We start from the raw sequence: 26,384 nt of genomic DNA on the forward strand, positions 1-26,384 counted from the left end.
GGTATCCTCACTAGATAATCAAACTTGCAATTAACTGCCCCAGAACAAGCCTCTTAAGTTCATTTAAAATATCATTTGGTTTATGAAAATTTTATGCACAGCATGTTCTTCTATAGAGTATGTGCATTTATGCTTTTTCATAAAGTAAAAGATGTATATGGCTTAGAATTGCTATAATGAATGTTTTCATTAAGCTACATTCAATATGCTGTATTGATAACCATGAATGATTCCAAGATTTTTCATCAACATTTTTTAAACTAAGTGAATATTCATAGTGTAAGCTTTTTTTTAAATCATTTCAAGAAAAACAAATTTTATGGGCTGGATTTATTTCAACCTCACTAAGAAGTTTGGATCTGTGAAGCTTCACATGTGCTTATAGTTTATTGTGGAGGAAAATAAGGTTAGATTTTCTTCTCTCTCTTCACTTCGGTTCTGTTTTCATGTTGCATAATTCCATTTATCCTAAACGTAAAGCCAAGAGAACAGCAATGAGGAAGTAGTGTAAAGGCAACCTGTTAGACTAAGATTCCTGACCATCTCTAGCTCATGTTGGTGCTCAGATCACATGTAGATATCTTGGTATTTTCTATTCCTGGTTACAAAAGCCTTTATCTGGTTCTTAGTTACCTTACTCTGAATAGAGTATATTCACCTCGATTTAAAATTTATTCTGAATATAGTGAACTGTTTACTATCTCTTAGTCTCCTCAGCCTACTCACTACTGGAAAGGTAGGAGGGGAAGGGAGGGGAATCGTGTCTAAGCATTTGATTGATTACTTTCATAATTTAAAAAAAAAAATCCACCTAGGTCCTGCCATGCATTCTGATTAATAGATTCACACCATCTTTCTCTCTCTCTCTCTCTGTCTCTCTCCCATACACACACTAAAAATAATCAAAGGCCTTGGGGGCTGTGCAGAATAGAGAGATGAGCTGATTTGCTTATAGCCAAGGGTAATTAGGGAGTCTGAAAACCGTGACTGTAGTAAAATTAAATTTGTTGATTTTTATATTGCTCCACCACCAAAAAGAAGGAACCCTTGACATTTAGAGAACATTAAAGTGACATTATCTACCATTGGTAGAAAAGAAGCTCACGCTTATGTGCAGTGCTGCAAAATGAGATGGCAGAGGCAAGGGGGAGAGGTGACACAAAGTTGTATATCCACACTCTGGCATTTAGGGAAGTACAACTTTATACCTGTTTCTCTTTTATCATGACTACATTGTGTTTGAAGCCATGCAAAATAAATGTCTTGAAGTCTTAGGTGTAGGGGTTGAATGTATCCAACAATTACTCATTGTAAAGAGATTCAACTTTTCATTTTAGACTTGTCAGTGATCCCATCCAAACCAAATTACAAAGAAGCAAGTGTGTACCTTACTCAAAGGGAAGCTTCAGTTTTGCGAGATGAGATTTATTACTTGCGAAGCAGTTTTTATCAAGACCTTCAGTAGTTGATTTCTGTAAGAGAATGGAATATACTGTTAAATGAGAATGATCTTATCTTATAGGAGTAAAAAGATTGATACTTGCCTTAACGTTATCTCCCTTTGTTGGTCAGATGGGTGTTATGTGTAAGTCCATGAGTATTTTCCTGTACATACGCACCATCAGTATGTCATCAGTAGATGACCACAAAGTGTGTCATGCCTAAAGCCGCTGTCCAAATTCCCAGCTTCCCTTAGCCTAGACCACAGCTGTAAGATCTGAACTTTGTCCATGAGCTTGGACCAAACTACAACCGTACCACTAAGAGGTGTATAGACAGCAATGTAAGAGAAATGCTGGTTAAGTATAGGTCTAATTCTTTCCTAGGCAAACAGTGTCATATGGTCAACAGTGTCATAAGATCGTTTATAGTGGTGTTAAATACTCTGCATGGATTGTATCTCTAAAGGTGATGAGACAGTTGAAGATTTTTAAGCACATGGGGCTTATAATGTAGCATTTAGAAGTAAAAATGAGATGAGCATTGTCTCTCCTGGATGGACAAAAATGTGCTATCAATGATGTTTTTAAAGAAAAGCAGGATAGAAGACCAATAACCTGGGAAAGAAAGAGTAGGACAAATCAAAAGGAATAGCTGTTCAGCTTCCTTCTGGAGGACTCAACATGTCACCCTGCTGCAGAGCTTTCTTTACTCTCAGCCTCTGCATTCACCGGGCCAGCATCAGTGATGTTCCATTTCTGCACCCACCTCCATATTTATCCTCTCTTATGCTCCATTGTTGAGGGAAGTCCTCATTTTTTTAAGTTAAAAATAACTCCAGTTTATATTAAAGATTAACAAAATTAAAAGTAAAGAAGGTGTGGTTTAGAGGGGAGAGGAAATAGCATGAGGGAGGATCAGCATTTGATACGCTGGATTAAAAGCCAGGAGGATGAAGTGAGCTTGAGTAATGGAGAGAGTAATATCCCCTTTGTCTTGCTTGTCCTTTGAAATGTATAGGGAGCTTAGAATGGAGGCATACAGCCTGAGAAGTGAGAAGAGACACGTTAGGCACTTTTCTGTCCGTTACTTGCCTCAGTCTAGTATGAGGTGTGTTCTAAGAGCAAGGCATAAGTCTACGGGGAGTGATGAAACAATGTCCACGTGTCAAAATTATGATTAACAGCATTGATAATGATAATCAATATCATAAGGTACTCACAGTATGAAGTGGGTGGCCATGGTGTTTGGGAGGTAATGTTTGATTCATGGCACAGCCTTTCATGGTATGTGTGGTAGGGGCACCAGAATTGTCTCTGCAAGGTTTCAAAAATATAGATTGTTGAAAGAAACTAATTCCTTTGGTTAAGTGGAGTCATGGATTGAGAATTAGCAGATATGTGTACAGGTAGAATGAAGCCTAAATAGACGCCTCTTCTATCTCTTCCTTCTCCGCGTCACCTTTCTCAAACCAATCACATGTTGTTAATGTTCGCCTGACACTGTCGGGACTTACCGGCCACATAGGAGTATGTTCTCCAGCATTTACTCTTCCTGCTGTCTCTCTCTTCCCCTCTTCCCACCTCTCCTATCCTAGAGTTTCCTGAACGTGTTTATCCCTTCTTCTTTGTACAGTTGGCAGTTTTTCAGAGCACTTGGATCAGATAAATGGACGAAGCGAGTGTGTGGACAGTACAGATAATTCCTCAAAGCCATCCAGTGAACCCGCTTCTCACATGGCTCGGCAGCGATTAGAAAGCACAGAAAAAAAGAAAATCTCTGGGAAAGTCACAAAGTCCCTCTCTGCCAGTGCTCTGTCCCTCATGATCCCAGGAGGTAGAGAGATACTACTCGCATGAAACTGTGTGATTTGTGCATGTGGTCCCGTCCCTCCTCTCCCAATTTGGAATGCTGAATGAGTTGCAAGATTGCTTGAAGTAATAACGGGTCATGTCCCAGGACAGCTCTTGAGAGCTTCTGCCTGCAGACTCTGAATTCTTCCTGCAGGATTTGTAGGGCCCCCAAGGAGCATTTTGGCCTATTTCATCTCACTTTCTGCATCAGGGGTACAAGAGAGGCTTCCTTCCCATGAAAGCTTGTTTCTATTTTGTTTCCTTTCCTTTTCTTTTCTCCCTCCAAGTTAAATGATAAATTTTCCTTCCTTGAATAATTTTTTTTTTCTCTAGACTGTATAATTTATACACTTTATAGAGCTGTTTACAGCATTTGTGTTGGAAAGCTAAGTATATAGCTTTTCTCATCTAATGAATGAGGAAAATAGTTACAGAATGTAAGCTTTTCATTCTGGAGATAGAGTCACAGACAGCATTGAAATTCTAGGTTTTCCCAACCCTGTCGGTTGAGCTATGCTTCCTCCTACTGGTAGCAAATCATCTTCTGCCCTGTTTTGGAAAACTGGGCTTAATTGAAGTTTTGTTGAACTGTAGTATTTTCCCACAAACTGGTTTTGCCTTTACTGATCTCTGAGTCTGTAGTAATCCCACTGGTAGAAATGAAATATACACCCTGATGGTTGTGATATCACTCCAAATGACAGCAAGAGACTGGAGTTACATTGCAGATGGCTTGTTTTTGGAAGAATACAGATCATGTATAAAAGGGATTGTTTTTGTTTTTAAAATTTCATATTTGTGCAGAAAGCAATTTGACATAAACAAATGCTCATTTGGGAGTAGTGCTCAGTCTAGCAGATTCAGTTTCTGGGAGGTGTCCCGTTTAGCTCCATAAAACAAACACCTGTATCCCTAGTCTGTATGACTCTTCATAACCTGAAGATGATGGTCCCGGTGCAGCTGCACAGACAGGAAGGTAAGTTGGATATGGGCCAGTGTAGTTTTGAAAGCTAGTGAGGAAGCCTATACTTTGGTAGAATAAGGAAATCATTCAATTTGGGGAGATAAGGGAGACCAGAAGGTAAAGAAGAAGGGGCCTGGCCTTTCAGCAGTTTGGATCTGTGTGTGTCCCCAGTGCCCTACTCCCACCTGCATGTCTTGAAGTTCCCTGCCTGCCAGCATGCATCTCTTCACCTGTCCTTTGATTAGACAGAAGGGATCCAGCAGAAAAGAACCAAGATGCTACATGAAGTCAGAGAGGGAAGGAGCATGGGTTGTGATGCAGTTGGCTTTGCTCTTCTTTGAACAAGCGTAAGAATTGAAATAGTGGGTAGTATGGATACTTTCAGCTTATGGTAGCCACAGTGGAACTCACCACACCCTGGTGAGCCTTCGGTAGCACTGGGAACTTTGTAACCTGGCTCCAACTGAGCTCCTGTCTAAACTTCAGCATGTTTTGTAGATTATTCTGCCTTTTCTCAAGTGCACACACACACGCACACTGACAGTCTCACATAATTGGTTAAGGTCTGTTTAGATTCATGTAGATGAAACAGGGATATGAACTAAAAATAAAAGTGTTCATTTCTGCTGCTATAACAAAATACTTTAGACTGGGCAAGGTAACAACAGAATTTGTTGATCGCAGTTCTGGAGCCTGGAAAGTCCAAGATCAAAGTGCCGACAGTTTCAGCATCTGACAAGGGCTTGTTCCTCATGGACTGCACCTTCTCTGTGTCCTCACATGGCAGAAGGAAAGAATGAACTCTCTCCAGTCTGTTGTATAAGGGCACTAATTCAGTTATGAGGGGCAGAGCCCTCATGACCTAATCACCTCCCAGAGGTCCCACCTCTTAAAACCATTACTTTGGGGGTTAGGTTTCAACATAGGAATTTTAGGGGGACACAAACATTCAGAGCATAGCAGTTGCTTCTAAAACAAAGAAAGCAGTAGATTTGCTGTTTTGGAATATGTACTGAGATTCTCCTCAGGTTTCTCTATCTCACCTGCATTATCCTCTCAGAGACCTTATTAGAATTGCAAGTAATATGTGAAGAGAATCAATTGTCACCACAGTAATAGAGAAGTTTATAGAGAAGTCACCATTTCATTGTTTTCCTGATTAAAATTTCTTTCCTTTTTTTTTTTTTTTTTTGAGACAGGGTCTTGCTCTGTCGCCTAGGCTGAAGTGCTGTGGCACAATCATGGCTCACTGCAGCCTCAACCTCCCAGACTCACGTGATCCTCTCACCTCAGTCTCCCAGGTAGCTGGGACTATAGGCACATGCCACCTTTCCTGGCTAATTTTTTTGTATTGTTTGTAGAAACAGGGTTTAGCCATATCACCTGACTGGTCTTGAACTCCTGGGCTCAAGCCACCAGCCCACCTTGGCCTCTCAGAAGTGCTGGGATTACAGGTGTGAGCCACTACACCCGGCCAGTTAAAATTCTTTAATCAGTATTCATTCAATAGCATTGTAGAAATCAGCTGGTAAATTGATAAACTGCTTTCCTGGCCATGTGTGTTGAAAAGGACCATGTTAAAATTGTTTAGTGAAGAATTTGGAATCCAGTATCTGTTAATATAATACATACAGTCTTCTCCACTTGAAGACACACTTGAAATACATGCATCTATGATTTATTTCTCTACTTAAAATAAAACATTAAAATTTCACAGCCAGAAGGTAAGCTTTGTTTTAATAAGCATAGAAACTAAAAAATTATAACATGAGACTATTGAAATTTCTTTCTCTTTCCTAACTGAAAAATTAGTTAAAATAGCAACACTCTTGAAGTGTGACAGTTTTGGAATTCATCCTCATTACTGATAGAAACATTTTTATATTATTTTGTCTTCATTTGGCTATTGGAAACAAATGGATTTGTGTTGTGACTGTGCCCCCAGTCCTGGAAGGGCTCATGGGGTGAGGGTTGCCTGCATGCATGCTTGTGTGAGCCACATGGGCTTTGATAACTGGCTTCTTTGTTACAGATATGTTTGCTGTTTCCCCTCTGGGAAGTCCAATGTCTCCCCATTCCCTGTCCTCGGACCCTTCCTCTTCACGAGATTCCTCTCCCAGCCGAGATTCCTCAGCAGCTTCTGCCAGTCCACATCAGCCGATTGTGATCCACAGTTCAGGGAAGAACTATGGCTTTACCATCCGAGCCATCCGGGTGTATGTGGGAGACAGTGACATCTATACAGTGCACCATATCGTCTGGGTAAAACCTGCATGTCTCACACTTGGGATTTTTCATTTCCAGCCAAGCTGGAGAGTGGATAGGTTGGCTGATAAATAGCAAATGTATTTACTTTTAAGTTTGCACTTGGGACCTGTTTCATTTTCCTTTTAGAACTCCATCCCTGAATGTATACGGTGGAATTGAATTTAGCAAAAACGAGTATCTCATAATTCTGTCCAGTTTTCATATTTGATTGTTCTTTCTTACATACCAAGCTGGTAGACATAGTCAAGGGCAATCCTATTTCTATCCTTCTTTTATTTTTTCTTTTTTTTCCTAACCTTCTTTTTAAAAATTACCTTCTCAAATCACGTGAAATGTTTTGGTCATTCATTTTTATTTTTTCTTTGTGACTCTGGTACGTCAGTCTGAATCACCTGAAAATTTCTGAGTACCATAGAAAGTTTCCTATTTTAGAATAATGATAGAACAGGAATAGTAACCATACCTGTTAGATTTTCTATTAGAAGCTTAGGACATTGCTAATTAGCTCATTATTCTTTCAGAAGACACAGTAGGTGTTAGAGTTGTCATTTGTTTGCCTACAAATATCCTCTCTTCTTTGACTGTAGAACGTAGAAGAAGGAAGTCCAGCGTGCCAGGCAGGACTGAAGGCTGGAGACCTTATCACACACATCAATGGAGAACCGGTGCATGGACTCGTCCACACAGAAGTTATAGAGCTCCTACTGAAGGTATTGTATTTTTTTTATGTCAGGGCCATGCTGATGAGACAGCATGATGGTACAGCCCCAAAGGGGCTAATACCAGGAGATTGATTACCCTGTGGCACACCCATGTCTGATTACTGAGAAAGTATTCAGTAGTCTCAAGTTTAAAGACAAAGATATTATGAACTCTCTGGTTTTATGTAATGAAATGATGTCTTTATTTCTGCATACTCATTCCCTAATTTAATTTTGCTTCTCATTCTAAATTGTAAGTAGTAAGAATTCTCTTTGTTTATATACTTTACACAGTGACATCTCTTTGGGAGTCACCTGTCCTAAAGGTGACTTTCTTCAGGAACTTCTAACAGGTTTCATTCTAGTATACGAGAAGACAAAATTGTATTAAACTGTGAGGTTTGATCTGAAGGTTTAATCTGAGAATTAGAGTTCCTTTGAAAAACAAAATTGTAAATATATACACATGTACTATAAATTATAAAAAATAAGTGGTAGTGAAAGAAGAGGTCCCAGCAATTATTAGACCTCCCTCCCCTCCATACAAATTCACTTAAACAGGGATCAATTTATATTTAAAATGTAAGCTGAATAGAGCCTATGGAGTAAGAAGGTCACAGGAAGCATGATTGTAAATGGAGAGAGAGAAAGGACACACACTGATCCTGTCAGACTGTTCTGTTTAGTTATTTGATTTGCTACTTGCTGACTCTAGAATATAAAGTTATGGTTCAAAATATGGATCTGGTTAAAACAAAGATGAATATATGGGTTTGAGTTAAAATTTTTACAGAAAATGAAGGCTAATTAGTCTATGATGAGAAATGGAGTCCCTACTTAGAGAATTATTTTACAGATCAACAGATTTATGGACAACCTCTTGTTTCTTAAGCACTGTGCTTTGGACTCTGGAAGGGACAATGAGCCAGAGAAATGTGAGCCATAGCTGCAAAGAACCTACAGACTATTTACAGAGACAAAGCATAAATACATATAAACATAAAACACTTGCACATCATTTAAATATAATGTTCATTCAGACTGTTCCTAGCACACTTGCTCTGAAGCAGGTGCTGTTGTAGACACTGGTTACATGGGGACTGAGGTGTGGTCTCTGCCCTTGAGAAGTATGGGAGATGTCAGTAAGCAAAAACAACAACAACAAAACAAAACACAATTTAATTAAGGCTATAGGAGAGAGAGGAATATCATACTTTTGGAGAGAACATTCTATAAGTGGGGAGAGGCCTCACAGGGAAGTGACATTGAACTGGAATTTGGAAGGCACTGTAGAGAAGTGGGTGTGCACATCTTTCAAACGTGCAGTGAAATGCCTTTTCTCCTCTCTTCTCTGCCATTTCCCCAGCCCACATAAGTGTATTCTTCCAACAATTCAGAGTCTGGCCTAGGTTCCAGAAAGAGTAAATATTGTGTATATCCAAAGGTCCAATGTGGAGTAGTAGATAGGAACATTATTGCCATTGATTAGTTCACAGTATTGATGAGACTTTGGTCTTGGGCTCAGACCCCACAGGGGTTGGGGGCTCAATAATTTTGTGGGATTAAGGTAAACCATGAAGTTTTCCTTTCCTTGCTGTCCAAAAGTTACTATAAAAGGAGCTAAGTTCCCTGTGGCCACTTTTATTGTTTCCTGATTCATGTTTTGCTGTACATGTCCTTCAGTTTGGTAGCAAAAGCCTTAAGATGACTGGGGTTAGCCTACACTTTTGGCACATATGGCCACTGCTTAGAAACAAATGCCACTTCTGGCACCTATGTGGATAAGATCTGAGGTTTTTCGATGAGCATCTGTCTCTGATAATATTTTTGTCCAACTGGGATGGAACAATGATTTCAGAGTGAGCGTCCAAGGAATGGGAGGCAGAGCAGGATTGCCAACTGAGATCCCTGGACTGTGAAACTTACCTGCAGTGACCTTAGACTCCTCAAGACAGAAGTCAAGATGAGACACAAAGTTTCATGAGTTTCACCAGCTGCTTCTCTCACAATCCTGAATCCTGTGGTCCATGGTGGTCCCTTTCAGCTCAGAACCACCCGTTGTGGACAAGAACCCAGGGAATTGTTTGGTTTTTTTATCCTTTGTTTTCAGTTTGTAAGGATTGCAAAGATAGGCAGACTAAGGTGCTTACTCTTTAAAGCGCTGCCTGAACTTTTCTAGGCGCTCACTTTGACCCTTTGCATTAGAGAGTAAGTCTGTGTTCTGTGGAGGAGCTTCGCTCGGTGTCACTCATCCCGCTACACATTTTCCAAATCTTCTTATCAGTGATTTAAAAATGGCTAAAGGGATTTCAAATGGTAATATGTGTTTTGTCTTCTACATTCTTTATAGCAGCATTGCATTTTATGCAGAACAGCTCCTGCGACAGCGTATCTTTAGATAGTATCATATGTCTGTTCACAACATCAGAATAATAAATAATATACTGAAATATATATATTGAGAAATATACATTGGCTTATTTTGCTCAGACATAATTGATCACTTTCATGATTTACTTTGTAAAGTATTTTAATAGAATTTTGTATTTTAAAACTTATCTTCCTGCTTCTATGAAATTTGAGTGTGTATTTCCCCTAGAGGACTCTGGCAAGGTCTCTTAGCAGACTCAGATGATCCCATTTCTATTATCTTGCCCTCGTCTGATTATGGAGCACCTTGCACAACTCAAAGCCTTCATTTCTGGATGCAGTCAACGTGTGTCACTGAAACTGCTTAAACACAGTGGAGTGGAGAGCCATTGGCACCCTCTGAGGCCATGGTGTACTCTGTCACAAATCCAAAGAGCATCCTGCCTGTGTTCATAAAGGAAGCACTCAAGAGGAGTAAGCAATGTCATGAAACCAAGAGGATACAAGGGATTTAATTATCTTCCCAGTGAACTGTATAATCATGCAGCTTCCTTCCAAATTTAACCAGTGACTCTTGAAATCAGAGTATTAAGTGACTAGTGTCAGTGGTGGGCTCCTGTGTGCCATCATTGGTTTAACAGCAGGGATGTTGGCTGTACTATGGTACTCTCGAATGCTGTTTACAGTGTTTTATACTTGCAAAGGACTTTACAGAATGTCATGGCACTCTTAGAGAAAGGGGGAGAAGTCCTGACAGAGGGCTGTAGGTGTATGTTTAGAACTGCATGACTACCTGTACAGTGTTTGTCTTTTGGATTATGAATATAGTAAGCATTTTCCATGTTTCATAGAATCACATTTGGTCTTGTTTACCTTCACAACTTCAAAGTGAACCTGCTATGGGAGCAGTATCTTCCATGCATAGACAAACTTGTCTGAAGTCACTCAGCATCCTCGATCCATGGAATTATAAAATGTCATGGTTATCCAGTTCCGCTCCCCACTGGCTATGTGAATCCCTGACAGTGTCCTCCTTCAGCTTCACCTCAAAGCTTTTCTGCCATGAGGAAAGCTTGTAGACAGCATCAGTCTTTCTAAAAACAACTTTATAAGTAGACTGAGGTCATTCTTCACCCACTAGTGTTACAGGTGGAGATGATACTTGGCCCAGTCCTATTACCTGTTCCAATTAGCCAGGCTTAACTTCTGTGATCCAAGAAACTTTCTTCTCAACCAAGCTGCTTTTTAAGTATAGCATTAGTTTAAATCCCCAATGCATAGAAGCCGTAAAACTTTACCAGCCTCTACTTCAGAAATTTCCTTTCCATGGACACTGGGGAGCTTCTGTGTACTAAAATGGGGGCCATCAAATAGCTTGATTACCATCCTCCCATATCTGTCAAGCCCCTCATATGCACAGAGCCTTGTGCAAAATACGGCAAGGGCCACACAAAAATGACACATAAGGGCTGGGCACAGTGGCTCATGCCTGTAATCCCAGCACTTTGGGAGGCTGAGGTGGGTGGATCACGAGGTCAGGAGTTCAAGACCAGCCTGGCCAAGATGGTGAAACCCCGTCTCTACTAAAAATACAAAAATTAGCTGGGCATGGTGGTAGGCTCCTGTAATCCCAGTGAGACAGAGAATTGCTTGAACCCGGGAGGAAGAGGTTACAGTGAGCCGAGATAGCACCACTGCACTCCAGCCTGGGTGACAGAGTGAGATTCTGTCTCAAGGAAAAAAAAAAAAAAGACACATAAGGATAATAGTTAATGGGGCAAGGGTGCTTGATGCCTGCCACACTCTTGTCTGTGGTTTTACAGGAATAAATGCATGTAATCCAAACAGTTACTCTCTGAGGTAGGTGCTATAACTATAAATGTTCCCATTTCACAAATGAAAAAAAACAAAAGCAGAAGAAGATAACAAAGCAGCCTAAGCTTATCTGCTGGAAAGGAGCATAACGTGATTTGCACCCAGGCGGTGTAGCTCCGGAGCCTGCACTTTCCACCACAAGCACACTGCTCTACATGTGAAGTCTCCAGTTGCCAGTAACTTAGAGTCTGATGTTCACAGGGGGAAACAGTGGCAATGCCAGGTTAAAATCAAAATGTTCAACTTAAGTAACAGACTATAAACATGGCAGAAGTTCCAAAAGAGGGATGGCTTTTCTCCAGGGTGGACAGGAATGGCGTCAAAGAATTGAGGGTTATCCATGCAAGGCTTTGATGAATGAGTGGCGATTCAGTATATAGTCAGGGGTGCACAATAGTCTAGGCCAAATAATGAAGTGTGTAAACACGAGGACAGGAGGTATCAAGATTTATGAGGTATACAAGTGAACCATCAGGCTGAAGCCTGGGTTAATGTGAGGATACAGTGTGCAAGATGGCCAAGATTGGGTAGTGAAGGGGTTGAGGATGCAGGGATGCAGGGGGCCCACCCCCCATCTGTACTTCCCAGAGAAGGAAATGCAAAAGCGGTCGTTCGGTGAGTTACCCAGGGCCAAATTGATAAGCTAACTTAGAGCCAGACCGAGAGAAGAAATTGGACAGCCTGACTTCTGCTATTATATTCAGTTCCAGCAACTTGAAATAATTTTCTTCACACTGTGCACCAGTCATGAAAATAGTTTAAAAAGTGAATTAATTGAACATTCAACAGTCTGCCAGCTGCATTTTTGTTATTTTTTCAACAAGTGCTACAGAAATTCTCCTATATGAGGTCAGTCATTAATCAGGAGAAGTTGATTGTGGGTAAAGCGACCTAGTAAGCCACCTTGAGCAGTTCAGGTAGCACTCGCTGTAGCTGACTGGATCCACCAGGTGGCAGGCTTCACAAATCTCGCCTCCCACTTTTCCAGTCACTTACCATTTTTGTAACCATTAATACTTCCAACCTAATTATTGTACTCTGTAGCCTTTGTGTCTGTATTTCCCCTTAGAGAAGTTGTCTTTGACATATGCCTGTAAGTTAAATTAATTTCCCTCTGGAACAGCCGTGTGTGGAGACAAGAAACAGAACCGGGCTTGGTCTTTATAATGGTAGGAGCATTTGTACTGAGTCTAGTGATGTGCTGTCATTTAGCAAGCCCTGGTCTTCACTATTTTCTGATGATAAGTATGTTGAGGATTTATATGTGTCTCATACAATTTTATATGTTTATGGCTCCTTCATTTTATCTTGACAGTCTTATACTTTGACCATGTCACATGTCAATCAAGTGCCTGTTTCCCTCACCACCACTCATTAAGTACCAGCTACGCACTGTGCCAGGCTCAGGAGAGGTGGAGAGGACTGGGGGACATTCCCTTCCTACAGGGAGCGGGGTTTGGTAGGAGGAGCATTGGGGGTGAGCAGCAAGAGAGGCAGCGTGGGCTCTTCCACTGGACTCTCAGTGACCTTGGGAAACAAGAACCTCATTGTCTCAGAACCCATTTTCTTCATCTGCAAAGGAACGATGACAAACTCTTCCAGGCCATGAGGGTAAAACAACCCTTATGACTTGTTTATGAAAATACATTTAGAAAATATATATGAAAATGGTTTAAAAATAAATATATGCTTTTAAAATGCCAGGTAGCATTGTTAGTCTCTTATGGCTCGAGATACAGAAGTCAATCCTGAATTGTATTCTTAGAAAAGAGCAGAACTGGATTCCAGCTCCAGTGGCACACATGATAGAATAGCCCCAGTGATCATTGTGGTTCTGCACGTCCACTCTCTGCATATGAAAAAGGACTGAAGGAACATCAGTGACACAGGAGCTTGCCATGCTTATTGCCCCTTTCCTTCACCATAGGAAATACTAAAATTTCAGCATGGCCTCAATTTGTGAAGAGAAGACCCCACTCCAAAAAACCTTCAATGGTAGACCTTACATACTTACAAAATGATTTTTCTCATTAAAGAACAAATAAAATGCAATCTCTACTATCAGATAAAGGTTTATTTTTAATGTTTTGGGGCCTGCATAAAGAATGTTTATTATTTTACAATAGAAAACAAAATAAACTTTTTTCTCTTGTTGAAGTTAAAGCCCTCTTTCCCTAAAATATTTTCTGCAAATATGATGTTAAGTATGAAAGTATATTGTCTTAAACATACACAGAATTCTAAGTCAGCCGTGGTTGTGCACTCCTATAATCCCAGCTACTCAGAGGGTGAGGCAGGAGGATTACTTGAGCCCAGGAGTTCGAGGCTGCGGTGAGCTGTGATCACACCACTGCACTCCAACCTGGGCAACAGAGCCAGATCCCATCTCAAAAAAATTTTTTTAATTTAAAAAAATTAAAGAACTCTAAAACAAATAATAAAATACTAAGACCTTCCAATATTAAACTGGATGTAAGACTGAATAAATCATTTCTTAAAGAAACACTAATAATCAAACTAAATAAGGGACAACATCAAACCGTATAAGAATTTAAACATAAAAAATCATCAGCTGGGCATGGTAGCTCACCCCTGTAATCCCAGCACTTTGGGAGGCCAAGACAGGCAGATTGCCTGAGGTCAGGAGTTCAAGACCAACCTGACCAACATGGAGAAATCCCGTCTTTAATAAAAATAAAAAATTAGCCAGGCCTGGTGGCACATGCTGTAATCCCAACTACCTGGGAGGCTGAGGCAGGAGAATTGCTTGAACCTGGGAGGCAGAGGTTGCAGTGAGCCGAGATCGTGCCATTGCACTCCAGCCTGGGCAACAAGAGCAAAACTGTGTCTCAAAAAACAAACAAACAAAAAAGAGAACAATAGCAGTAAGGAAATATTACATAATTTTGATTCACCCATCTGATAGGATATATTGCACAGCCAGTAAAAATCGTGTTTTTAAAGGTTATTTAATGATAAAGGGAAACTTTTTCCAAATTATATAATACACAAAAAAGCAACATAAAGTTGTAAATAAACTGAGATTTAAATTAGTTATAAAGCATGTGTACATATGTGCCTATTTACACATGCGTGAGAAAAGACGAGCAGGAAATATGACTACTGGTTGGGTGGTAAGCTTCTCAATGTTTTTGTTATACTTCCCTATTGTCTTCTTACTGTAGCATGGATTACTTCCCAAATCAAAGGGGAAAGTAGATGCTATCTTTAAGACAGTCATTCCCTGTCTTTTCCGTCCTCTGCTGCCACCATACCTAACTGCCCCGAACTCCCCTTCACTTGGTACCACGTTGAGCTGAGCTCTAGGTATCTTCCATGCATGGGCCTTTAGAAAGATCCTTTTCCTTGTACCTCTTGTACTTTCATGGTAATCGGGGCCATCTGTGACCTTGAAAAGACAGGTTTACCCCCTGGTTATTATGAAATTCAAGAAGGGTAATTAGTGCCAGGGACTACTCACCTGCCCTGGGCCCCCCCCTCGGCCTGACTGCTGACTCTATGCTCAGTTTCCCTAGAGGCTGCCCAGCAAGCCCCTTCCCAGGATTGAGAGAAAGGACACCGAAACTCACCAGAAATTACCTTACCCTGTATGACCTGGTTAAAAAGATGTTTCCCACTGGCTGGCATAAATGTTTCAGTTCTGCAAACTGACAGGTTTTATGGTGATAGAAAAGGAGCCTTTTAAAATAATTCAAATTAAAAGTCTCATTCGGTTTTGTTACGCTACAATTTTTAGGCCAAAGGAAAACCATAAAAAGGAGAAAAAAGAAAAATCAACCAAGAGCAGACAGCCACTGGGCACATTACTACTTAACACTTGTGGGATAATTAGTTACCCTGTTTATAGTGTTCTTTCCTGGTGTTGCACTGGGTGCAGAAGGCTTTACAGACTTGCTCTCATGTGGTCCTCAAATAAGCCCCAGGAGATAGGTAGGATTATATTGTTAATTGGCACAGGAAGTTGAGGTGTAGGGAGGGTAGCAGCCTGCTAAGGGCCCAGAGCTTGGATTTGAACTCAGATCTGTGGACCCCAGAGCTCACCCTCTTAAAGAACCTTCATATTTTGCCTTCCACCCAGTTTGTATTCTGGCAGGACTTCATTGATTGAAGGGCTATATAGAAACAGAAGGCCTTTTATATGTATGCTCCTTTCTATTTGTATTTGTCTACGAATCTCTCATCTCTGTTCTGATCTTGCTTCATCACAGAATTTCCCTTTAATACCACCTCATCTTTTCTATAGAGTGGGAATAAGGTGTCAATCACTACTACCCCATTTGAAAACACATCCATCAAAACTGGACCAGCCAGGAGAAACAGCTATAAGAGCCGGATGGTGAGGCGAAGCAAGAAATCCAAGAAGAAAGAAAGTCTCGAAAGGTTAGTAAAATCGGTATTCTTTTTAAGTTTGGTGTATACCTATGTTGGGGAGAAGTTACCCCTTAATTAAATGCTTACATATGAAGATCTGTTTTTCCGTGAGAAATTTTATGTTATGGTTCACATATATGTATACATAAAAGTCCATATTCATAATAGCATTAATTTCCATGGTAAAAGGACTTACATATTTACATTGTAGAAGGATTCAGATTGTTTTTTATCATGTGTGAATGTCAGGAAAAGCCCTTTGCTGTTTTTTAAGCCTCTTCACTTGATTTCAGTTGAGTTGGATTGAGGAACTGGATCTTCAGGCGGTTTTTAACATGAAATCTACATTTAAAATGTCCTTTACATTATCAAAAAACAAACAGTTGCTATTTTTAAAATGCCAGATATTCTAAAATAACCGTATCTTTAAAGATTCCAAATAAGCCTAGAAGTAAAAGGGCTTTGTTTTACTCACTGAAAAACGAACTAGCTTATATAGTTCTGTAGCCTGGGAAGCACCGATCAGTATCTTTTTGTGCTGCTTGCAGACACTAGCAAGATGTATGTGTTTCTGGCAGGGCTGTTTCTTGCTAGGCAGCTTTCTGGATGTGCCTCCTTTGCAATGCCATAGCATTTCTTCTTTACCCAATTGGACCTGATGAGTCACATCATATTAAAAGGATTTTTGATGATAGACATGTAGAAAAACAAGCAAACGAAAAACCATGTATTAACTCTGGGGGTAAACAATAAAGTTATACAAGAAAGGAACAGAATTATGTTTCATATGGCCCAGCTGTGAACAATATTTATAATATAAAATGCAATACTGGCCATTTTTCTAACCAAAAATTTAGCTTTCACTATATTGGGAAGAATAGAAAAGGAGAAATATATTTGGTTGCAAAGTGGAAGGGTGTTGTGTAAGAGCTTAATTATCATCTTTCATAGTAGGAAATCAACAGATAATTTCTAAAACTGAAAAACTAAAAAATAGCAGTGTACAAACATTTAGCAATATGTAGACAAATGGGAGAAAAAAACAGGTAAAAGAATACAAAGCAACTTCTTTGGAGAGTAGAGAAAAACTTCAGTAGAGGAGTTGCTGTTTTTCCTTGTACTTTTATAGAACTATTTGACTTTTTCACCCAAGTACATTTATTACTTTGATTAAAATTACACACACACCAGTTCTTCTCTTTATTATTATGCTTTACATTTTGGCTGTGCTTTAAATCATTTGGAACAAATTGTTTCAAGGGCTGGCAACCAGAAACTTTCTGCTTTAAGCTCACGTGGAGTGGGTTATATCTTACCATATATAGGCTTATATGGTAAAAGAACTCTGCACAGCCCGATGCCCTGCTAAGCTGTCAGAAGCTGTGCTTTTTGCCTTAAGATGTGCTCGTTGAGTACCAAATCCACATTTGCTTCTGCTGCAGTACAGTGTCTGCTGCCCTGCTGATACGATACACTTCAGCTTCACCTTTCTCGGTTTTTCTATGTCATTGTACAGCCTGCATTGTTGTTAGGAATATTCAAGAGCCCACAATGGAAGAAGCACAGCAAATAACCACTTCATTGGCCTCTGCCTAGCCTATCACCATTAAATAATTTGATTTCCAGTACAATGGTTTTGCTCTCAGAGGTTTACTTTGTATTATCTCTTAGTTAAATTGTGTCCACATATTTAGGGGTAGGTACTCAGAAGCTTTCAAGCAAAGAACATCCTCCTCATAAACCTAACAAGTAAATGAATGTATTTTAAATACATTTTATATTTTTCCTATTTTCCCAACTCTTCTTAAGTGTTTGGAATTGAGAGAGCCTCCACTGTCTACTACCAAATGCTCTTCCTTTACATGCCGTAAGAAAGTTTCTAACAGGAAATTGGTGTTCCGCTCTTTAACAGGATCTCCTGTTGTATGCCTGTCCCTCACACGGAGTTATTGAACTAAGCACACTGGTATTTTGGGGAGGCAGGAGTAGTTCTAAAAGAAGACTCTGAACAATTTCTTCCTGTTTTTGCTCTAGAAGGAGATCTCTTTTCAAAAAGCTAGCCAAGCAGCCTTCTCCTTTACTCCACACCAGCCGAAGTTTCTCCTGCTTGAACAGATCCCTGTCGTCGGGCGAGAGCCTCCCAGGTTCCCCTACTCATAGCTTGTCTCCCCGGTCTCCAACACCAAGCTACCGCTCCACCCCTGACTTCCCATCTGGTGAGTGAGTCTCCTAGTCTAAACAGCAGAGGGGAGGAGGTAAAGTCATGTGAGGTCCCAAAAAACATGAAGCTTGTTCCAGCTAAAAAAGCAGGTTGAAGGTATAAATTATAAAGGCAGATTTATAGAGAGGTCATAAGATGTGGCTATTCTGACCAATCAAATAAGAAGTTGGGGACTAAAGCTTGGTGTGGAGAGGTTTATCTGAGAAGTATTTATTCCACTAGTTAAATGCTGAGACAATTTGCTGACCTTACCTGGCCTTACCTAATACAGTCTGGGCTACAACCGTGGGAAAAAAGGGAAAATGACCATGGATGCTCACAGCCTTCTGTTTTCCACCCACAGGTACTAACTCCTCCCAGAGCAGCTCCCCTAGTTCTAGTGCCCCTAATTCTCCGGCAGGGTCCGGGCACATCCGGCCCAGCACTCTCCACGGTCTGGCACCCAAACTCGGCGGGCAGCGGTACCGGTCCGGAAGGCGAAAGTCGGCCGGCAACATCCCACTGTCCCCGCTGGCCCGGACGCCCTCTCCAACCCCGCAACCCACCTCCCCACAGCGGTCACCATCCCCTCTTCTGGGACACTCACTGGGCAATTCCAAGATCGCGCAAGCCTTTCCCAGCAAGATGCACTCCCCGCCCACCATCGTCAGACACATCGTGAGGCCCAAGAGTGCAGAGCCGCCCAGGTCCCCGCTGCTCAAGCGCGTGCAGTCCGAGGAGAAGCTGTCGCCCTCTTACGGCAGTGACAAGAAGCACCTGTGCTCCCGCAAGCACAGCCTGGAGGTGACCCAAGAGGAGGTACAGCGGGAGCAGTCCCAGCGGGAGGCGCAGCTGCAGAGCCTGGATGAGAACGTGTGCGACGCGCCACCGCTCAGCCGCGCCCGGCCCGTGGAGCAAGGCTGCCTGAAACGCCCGGTCTCCCGGAAGCTGGGCCGCCAGGAGTCTGTGGATGACCTGGACCGCGACAAGCTGAAGGCCAAGGTGGTGGTGAAGAAGCCAGATGGCTTCCCAGAGAAACAGGAATCCCACCAGAAATCACATGGACCCGGGAGTGATTTGGAAAACCTTGCTCTGTTTAAGCTGGAAGAGAGAGAGAAGAAAATCTATCCGAAGGCTGTGGAAAGGTCAAGTCTCTTTGAAAACAAAGGGGCTATGCAGGAGGCGCCACTCCTGGGCAGCCTGCTGAAGGACGCTCTTCACAAGCAGGCCAGCGTGCGTGCCAGCGAGGGTGCGACCTCGGATGGCCCGGTGCCTGTGGAGCACATCCAGGGTGGCGGGGACTTCAGACGGGCCCCTGCTCCTGGCACCCTCCAGGATGGTCTTTGCCGCTCCCTGGACAGGGCCACCTCCGGGAAGGGGGAAGGCACGGAGAAGGCCCCCCAGGCCAAGGAGCTTCTCCGATGTGAGAAGTTAGACAGCAAGCTGGCCAACATCGATTACCTCCGAAAGAAAATGTCACTTGAGGACAAAGAGGACAACCTCTGCCCGGTGCTGAAGCCCAAGATGACAGCTAGCACCCACGAATGCCTGCCAGGGAACCCCGTCCGACCCATGGGTGGGCAGCAGGAGCCCCCGCCAGCTTCTGAGAGCCGAGCTTTTGTCGGCAGCACCCATGCAGCTCAGATGAGCGCTGTCTCCTTTGTTCCCCTCAAGGCCTTAACAGGCCGGGTGGACAGTGGAACGGAGAAGCCTGGCTTGGTTGCTCCTGAGTCCCCTGTTAGGAAGAGCCCCTCCGAGTATAAGCTGGAAGGTAGGTCTGTCTCATGCCTGAAGCCGATTGAGGGCACTCTGGACATTGCTCTCCTGTCCGGACCTCAGGCCTCCAAGACAGAGCTGCTTTCCCTGGAGTCTGCACAGAACCCCAGCCCAAGTGGTGACGTGAGGCCCTCTGTGCCACCAGCTCTCCCCAATAGCAGTGGGAAAAGGAGTGATACCACCAGTGCAAGAGAGCTTTCTCCTTCCAGCTTAAAGATGAATAAATCCTACCCGCTCGAGCCTCGGTTCCTGCCCCCCAGCCGGGGTCTCCAGAATTCACCAGCAGTTTCCCTGCCTGACCCAGAGTTAAAGAGGGACAGGAAAGGTCCCCATCCTACTGCCAGGAGCCCCGCAACAGTCATGGAAAGCAATCCCCAACAGAGAGAGAGCAGCTCCCCCAGATGCCAAGACCACACCACCGACCCCAAGCTTCTGACCTGCCTGGGGCAGAACCTCCACAGCGTTGACCTGGCCAGGCCACGCTGCCCGCTCCCACCTGAAGCTTCCCCCTCAAGGGAGAAGCCAGGCCTGAGGGAATCGTCTGAAAGAGGCCCTTCCACAGTCAGAAGCGAGCGCTCTGCTGCGAGGACTGACATATGCAGAGAGCCCTCCATGGAACTGTGCTCTTCAGAAACTGTGAAAACCAGTGACAACTCCAAAAATCTCCTCTCTCTGGGCAGGACCCACCCAGATTTCTATACACAGACCCAGGCCATGGAGAAAGCATGGGCGCTGGGTGGGAAAACGAACCACAAAGATGGCCCAGATGAAGCGAGGTCCCCGCCCAGAGACTACAACTCTCTGCACTCAGCTGGAATTCCCTGTGAGAAGGAGCTGGGCAAGGTGAGGCGTGGCGTGGAACCCAAGCCCGAAGCCCTTCCTGCCAGGCGGTCTCTGCAGCCACCTGGAATTGAGAGTGAGAAGAGTGAAAAGCTCTCCAGTTTCCCATCTTTGCAGAAAGATGGTGCCAAGGAACCTGAAAGGAAGGAGCAGCCTCTACAAAGGCATCCCAGCAGTATCCCTCCGTCCCCTCTGACCCCCAAAGACCTGCCCAGCCCGGCTGCCAGGCAGCATTGCAGTTCCCCAAGCCACGCTTCTGGCAGAGAGCCGGGGGCCAAGCCCAGCACTGCAGAGCCCAGCCCGAGCTCCCAGGACCCTCCCAAGCCTGTTGCTGTGCACAGTGAAAACAGCAGCCACAAGCCCCGGCCTGGCCCTGACCCGGGCCCTCCAAAGTCTAAGCACCCCGACCGGTCCCTCTCCTCTCAGAAGCCAAGTGTTGGGGCCACAAAGGGCAAAGAGCCTGCCACTCAGTCCCTCGGCGGCGGTAGCAGAGAAGGGAAGGGCCACAGTAAGAGTGGGCTGGATGTGTTTCCTGCCACCCCAGGCTCCCAGAACAAAGCCAGCGATGGAATTGGCCAGGGACAAAGTGGGCCCTCTGTCCCACTGCACACTGACAGGGGTCCTCTAGACACCAAGCCACAATCCATCAGTGGTGGGCGGCCCCTCGAGGTGCTGGAGAAGCCCGTGCATTTGCCAAGGTCAGGACACCCAGGGCCTAGTGAGCCAGCGGACCAGAAACTGTCCACTGTCGGTGAAAAGCAAACCCTGTCTCCAAAGCACCCCAAACCATCCACTGTGAAAGACTGCCCCACCCTGTGCAAACAGACAGACAACAGACAGACAGACAAAAGCCTGAGTCAGCCGGCCACCACCACCGACAGAAGGGCGGAAGGGAAGAAATGCACCGAAGCACTTTATGCTCCCGCAGAGGGCGACAAGCTCAAGGCCGACCTTTCCTTTGCGCAAAGCGAGGCCCGGTTGAAAGGCGCCGAGCGGCCAGCCGCGGGGGTGGGGAAGGGCTTCCCTGAGGCCAGAGGGAAAGGGCCCGGTCCCCAGAAGCCACCGACGGAGGCAGACAAGCCCAGCGGCATGAAACGCTCCCCCTCAGCCACCGGGCAGAGTTCTTTCCGATCCACGGCCCTCCCTGAAAAGTCTCTGAGCTGCTCCTCCAGCTTCCCTGAAACCAGGACCGGAGTTAGAGAGGCCTCTACGGCCAGCAGCGACACCTTTTCTGCCAAGGCTGCCGGAGGCGCCCTGGAGCCTCCAGCCCCCAGCAACAGGGACCATAGGAAGGCTCAGCCTGCGGGGGAGGGCCGAACCCACATGACAAAGAGTGACTCCCTGCCCTCCTTCCGGGTCTCCACCCTGGCTCTGGAGTCACACCACCCCGACCCAAACACCGTGGGCGGAACGAGCCACCGAGACAGGGCTCTCTCGGTGACTGCCACCGTAGGGGAAACCAAAGGGAACGACCCTGCCCCAGCCCAGCCTCCCCCAACTAGGAAACAGAACGTGGGCAGAGACGTGACCAAGCCGTCCCCAGCCCCAAACACTGACCGCCCCATCTCCCTTTCTAATGAGAAGGACTTTGTGGTACGCCAGAGGCGGGGGAAAGAGAGTTTGCGTAGCAGCCCTCACAAAAAGGCCTTGTAACGGGGCAGGCCCCGGGGCAGGACTGTGGAGACCCGTCCTGAATGGGCGACTGTGTCTTGACTACCTTTCAAAACCAGCACTGTGTGGGAATGTCCGCCAGGCAGAGCTTGGAGCCTCATTGAGAAAGGGGACAGAGAAAGACAAAAGAGAGGACCTTCTTCCAGATGCCTTCCCAGTTGTAACCGGTAAAACTGTTACCAGATAGTGTTTGTACAAAAGCAACAACAACAAAAAATTGCCTTTACAATTGAGGGTTGTTGAGGAAAAAGATTTTCTCTGTAAATATGTAGCACCGTGTTTGGTTTGGGATGTAGAGTCTGTACCTGGCTGCTGATTGCGTCGTTTGCTACAGCTTTTTTTAAATAAGATTTTTGATTTACCATTTATCATAATGCAGTAATGAAGCAAAATGGTTAAAACTGGGTGTGTGTGACCAGAGATACACCCATATTCGTGTATATACACATCCACCTACATGTTTTGGTCTGTGGTTTAAGAGACTATTTCAAGTTTCCATTTTTATAAGCTAAAACATTCTAAGTGAAGATGGAAGAAAGTCCTAAACACAGTAGATTGTGAGTTTTTATGTGTATTTTAACCAGAGTTTCTGATAGTACTGTATCTGGCTACCTATATTTCCAGATCTAAAGCAAGAACTACTCTAAGTACTGCATTTGGAGTCCTCCTCCATTAGGAATGGCCAGGACAAGTGGAGCTAGCCATTTTCATTACATGGCCATCCCAATGGACACTGGATCCCTGGTCCAACTGTCTAAAAGGCCAGTTGTTCCTGTCTGTGGATGTGGATGTCTGGCCTTCACCTGAGGTAGAGCGGGGACTAGAAACACACATCAACTTTCTTTCTGTTTGCTTTATTTTCCTTCTTTTCAAACTCTTAAACTTAGGCCTTTATGCTGTGAGTGACTAGTCCAAGAAGCACACATTTAGTAGTAGTCCTGCACCAGCCCTGCTCTTGAATAAAAAGGAATATTACTGGCTGCACCCAAATCTTCTAGTGAGTAATAAGCATCAGGCATTGGAAGAGGTTTTAAATTTGCTTTTTTGAGGAAAAGAACTGGGGGTAGATTTTGGCATCGTAGCATATCGATTAAGGAATAATCAGGACATCAGATACATTTTAATACATAGCTGGGGCCTTACGTTGTAGATGAAGCTTGCTGTTTTTAGCAAGTTCCTGGGTTTCACATTCATTTCTGATGCATCTAGTAGCTCCATACATTTCATAACCTGATCTCTTTATTTGTATGCAAAAAATACTGTCTTAATACAGAGCAGCATTTTTGTAACAAAGAGACTGGCTGGAGCTATTTGGTGCTTGAATGTGACCATCCTTTTTACTTTTGCTAAGCCTTATTTAAATTTTGTATACCGTGGAATACGTAGAATTTGTCAAATCATTTTAGTGCTGAAGGTTTTTGATTTTTGTTTTTTTGTTGTTGCAGTTTCTTTGGTGGCTTGTTTTGTATTGTAAGATGGCACTTGCTGATATAACTACTAAGGCACTAAGAGAAAATACAGATAAGTATTTATAAGATGCTTGGGAACCATAGCAGAATTTTTTGTTTAGTTTTGCGAGAGAAAAAAATTACCAATAAATAACTAATCTAGCACCCAAACTCTCCTGGGGATGTCTTAGTATCTTCAGACTATAAAATTGTTCATCTAAGCACAGCATCATCTTACGGCCCTATGGATTGTAAATCTTCTAGTGAGGCTGTAAACTCCACTCTGAAAACAAAGGCATAACTTAACCGACTGCTCGGTTGTCCTTCATTGTAAAATGAATTGGCACTGGGAAAAAGGAAAAAAACAACAAAAGAAAAAAGAAAAAAGCCTCCTCCTTGCCCCTAATTTTTTTTTTCCATATGGTTTTAGCCATTCCCCATCACTACATTGTGAAGCTATAAAAAATACATATATATACTTTACAAGAGTTTAAATGAATTTCAAAACTGGTCTCAACGTTTATAATACGTATCTGTGTTTGGCAGTTGTCATAACCCAATCCTACACTCAGCCATTGGGACAGGTCTATCGGGGAGATAGTTCATGGTTTACAAGCCTTTGCTTTATAACTGTCCAATTTCCTTTAAAGCACAACTAGCTATTTGTTTACAAATGATATTTTTATGTATATTTTGTATAGCGTATCATCATTTTGCCAAATACGTTTTTCATTATGAATGAGTAAAGAGTACTTAAGGTTGCATTCATGTATTACATGTTTGTTGTTGTAAACCTCTCCAATCAGCTGGTAGAAATTCTCCTCATTGTGTTCTATTTGGTCGGTCTCTGTATGATTGTAGGATGTGCTCCTTGGTAGTACTCCCAGCTGTAGATTTACCAGCTTAAAAGTTTGTTAGGATCTGTGCAATAAAGTGTTTGCAGTCTTATTTTCTCTAAGAAATTCCTTATGGATGTCATAATTGTTGTATATTGAACAAAGTATTTATACTTATGCAGTTGCATAACATTGAAATAAAAATTTAGCATGAAAGATAATGACTTGTAAGTTTTTTTCTAATATATACATTCCACCTCCAAAAAAGATTACTGATTATTATTCTGCTATTATGGAAAGGATGGGCTTTTGCAGATTACTTTTTGCTGAGTGGAACAGTTTGCCGCCTTTTCTTTTTAAATGTACACAAATATTCTTCAACATTAAGTCCTTTAACTGGGCATAGTGGTGCTCACCTGTAGTCCTAGCTACTTGGGAGTCTTAAGGCAGGAAGATGGCTTCAGCTGAGGAGCTGGAGACCAACTTGGGCAACATAGACCCTATCTCTACAAAAACTTGAAAAATTAGCTGGGTGTGGTGGTATGCGCCTATTGTCCCAGCTACTCAGGATGCTGATATAGGAGGATTACTTGAATCCAGAAGTTCAAGGTTGCAATGAACAGGCTGTAATTGTGCCATTACACTCCAGCCTGGGCAACAGAGCGAGACCCTATCTCTAAAAAAATAAATAGATTAAGTCCTCCTTTAACTTCTTCCTATTTTTTTTCTACCAAACTTCTTCCTTTCCTGCAGAACTTACCAACTTCTACACCCACACTCGCCATCTTCCCACACTCAGAGGGTCTTAATTCCTCTTTCTCTGTGACACCACCACCACCTCCTCTCATTCTCTCATGAACTTGCTCCATCTATTACCATAGTCTGCCTCAGCTTTCTCATTTTCCTCCCCACCTGTCTCTTTCCTTTGAGAAAACCCCTTTCTTTACCTGGCCTTTTCCCTCTGTCCCTTCTCAGGTGACGTCCTACAAGATGTCACTTAGTATTTTGGGGTCTTCACCCCTCTTAAACCTGGCTCTGTCCCCCATGCTATCAACATTGCTGTGGCAGAGGTCACCAGTGACAGCTGACTCTAAAGCCATCTTGTCAAGACATCACTTAAGTAGACCATCTTGAGAACCGGTCTCTCCCTAACGGCCTTCTCTCCTAGTTGTCTTCAACCTGTTCTTTTTCTCTCTTTACAGAATTTCTTCCTTGTCCTCTTGTCCTTTTAAATACTGGTGTTCCCTGGGTTCATCCTTGGTCTCTGAGCATTTCAACTTGGCTCAGGCACCTCACACTCAAAATATCCAAAAATGTGCTTATTCTGTGCCCCTTCTCTCAAAGCTCACTGTATTCCCCATCTTTTCTCCAAGTCAGATCCTAGATTTCTACCTAAACTCTTTTTTCTTTCCTTACATCTTAAAAAAAAAAAAAAAAGGTTTCACCAATTTCACAATATACTCTTCCGTGCAATCCATGTCCCGTCTCTATTGTGCTACTGGCAGCCTTAGTTTGGTCTCTATGATAGTCTCTCTCCAGATGACTTCAACAGCCACTTAACTGGTTTTCTTGCCTTCACTCTTAACCCTTCTAGTCTGTTCTTTACAATGTCCCTAGAGCGATGTTGCTCAAGTGTGAGCACACCATGTTACTATCCTGCTTTAAACTTTTAAATAGCACCCATATTCTTTGGGTAAAGTCCAGTTCCTTAAGTGTATCCTTACTCTAGAGAACTACAGCTTAGCATGTA

At 43.2% G+C, this 26,384-nt stretch overlaps 1 protein-coding gene across 8 annotated transcripts in view; it reads left to right on the forward strand.

Moving 5' to 3' along the window:
- Window positions 1-24,855, forward strand: part of MAST4 (microtubule associated serine/threonine kinase family member 4) — a 595,073-nt gene extending 570,218 nt beyond the window's left edge. For 5 of the 8 annotated variants that reach the window (XM_033179737.1, XM_033179739.1, XM_033179740.1 and 2 more), the window contains 6 exons: window positions 3,076-3,276; window positions 6,290-6,519; window positions 7,113-7,235; window positions 15,736-15,872; window positions 17,898-18,079; window positions 18,428-24,855. In XM_033179737.1, coding sequence (XP_033035628.1) covers window positions 3,076-3,276; window positions 6,290-6,519; window positions 7,113-7,235; window positions 15,736-15,872; window positions 17,898-18,079; window positions 18,428-22,332 — 4,778 coding nt within the window. In that variant the 3' untranslated portion in view covers window positions 22,333-24,855. The remainder of the gene's footprint in view (window positions 1-3,075; window positions 3,277-6,289; window positions 6,520-7,112; window positions 7,236-15,735; window positions 15,873-17,897; window positions 18,080-18,427) is intronic. The other 3 variants (XM_033179742.1, XM_033179744.1, XM_033179738.1) reach the window with 2 other exon arrangements.
- Window positions 24,856-26,384: the final 1,529 nt, after the last annotated feature.

Source organism: Trachypithecus francoisi, unplaced genomic scaffold (genome assembly GCF_009764315.1).
Source record: "Trachypithecus francoisi isolate TF-2019V2 unplaced genomic scaffold, Tfra_2.0 Lachesis_group2, whole genome shotgun sequence".
Lineage (NCBI taxonomy): Eukaryota > Metazoa > Chordata > Mammalia > Primates > Cercopithecidae > Trachypithecus > Trachypithecus francoisi.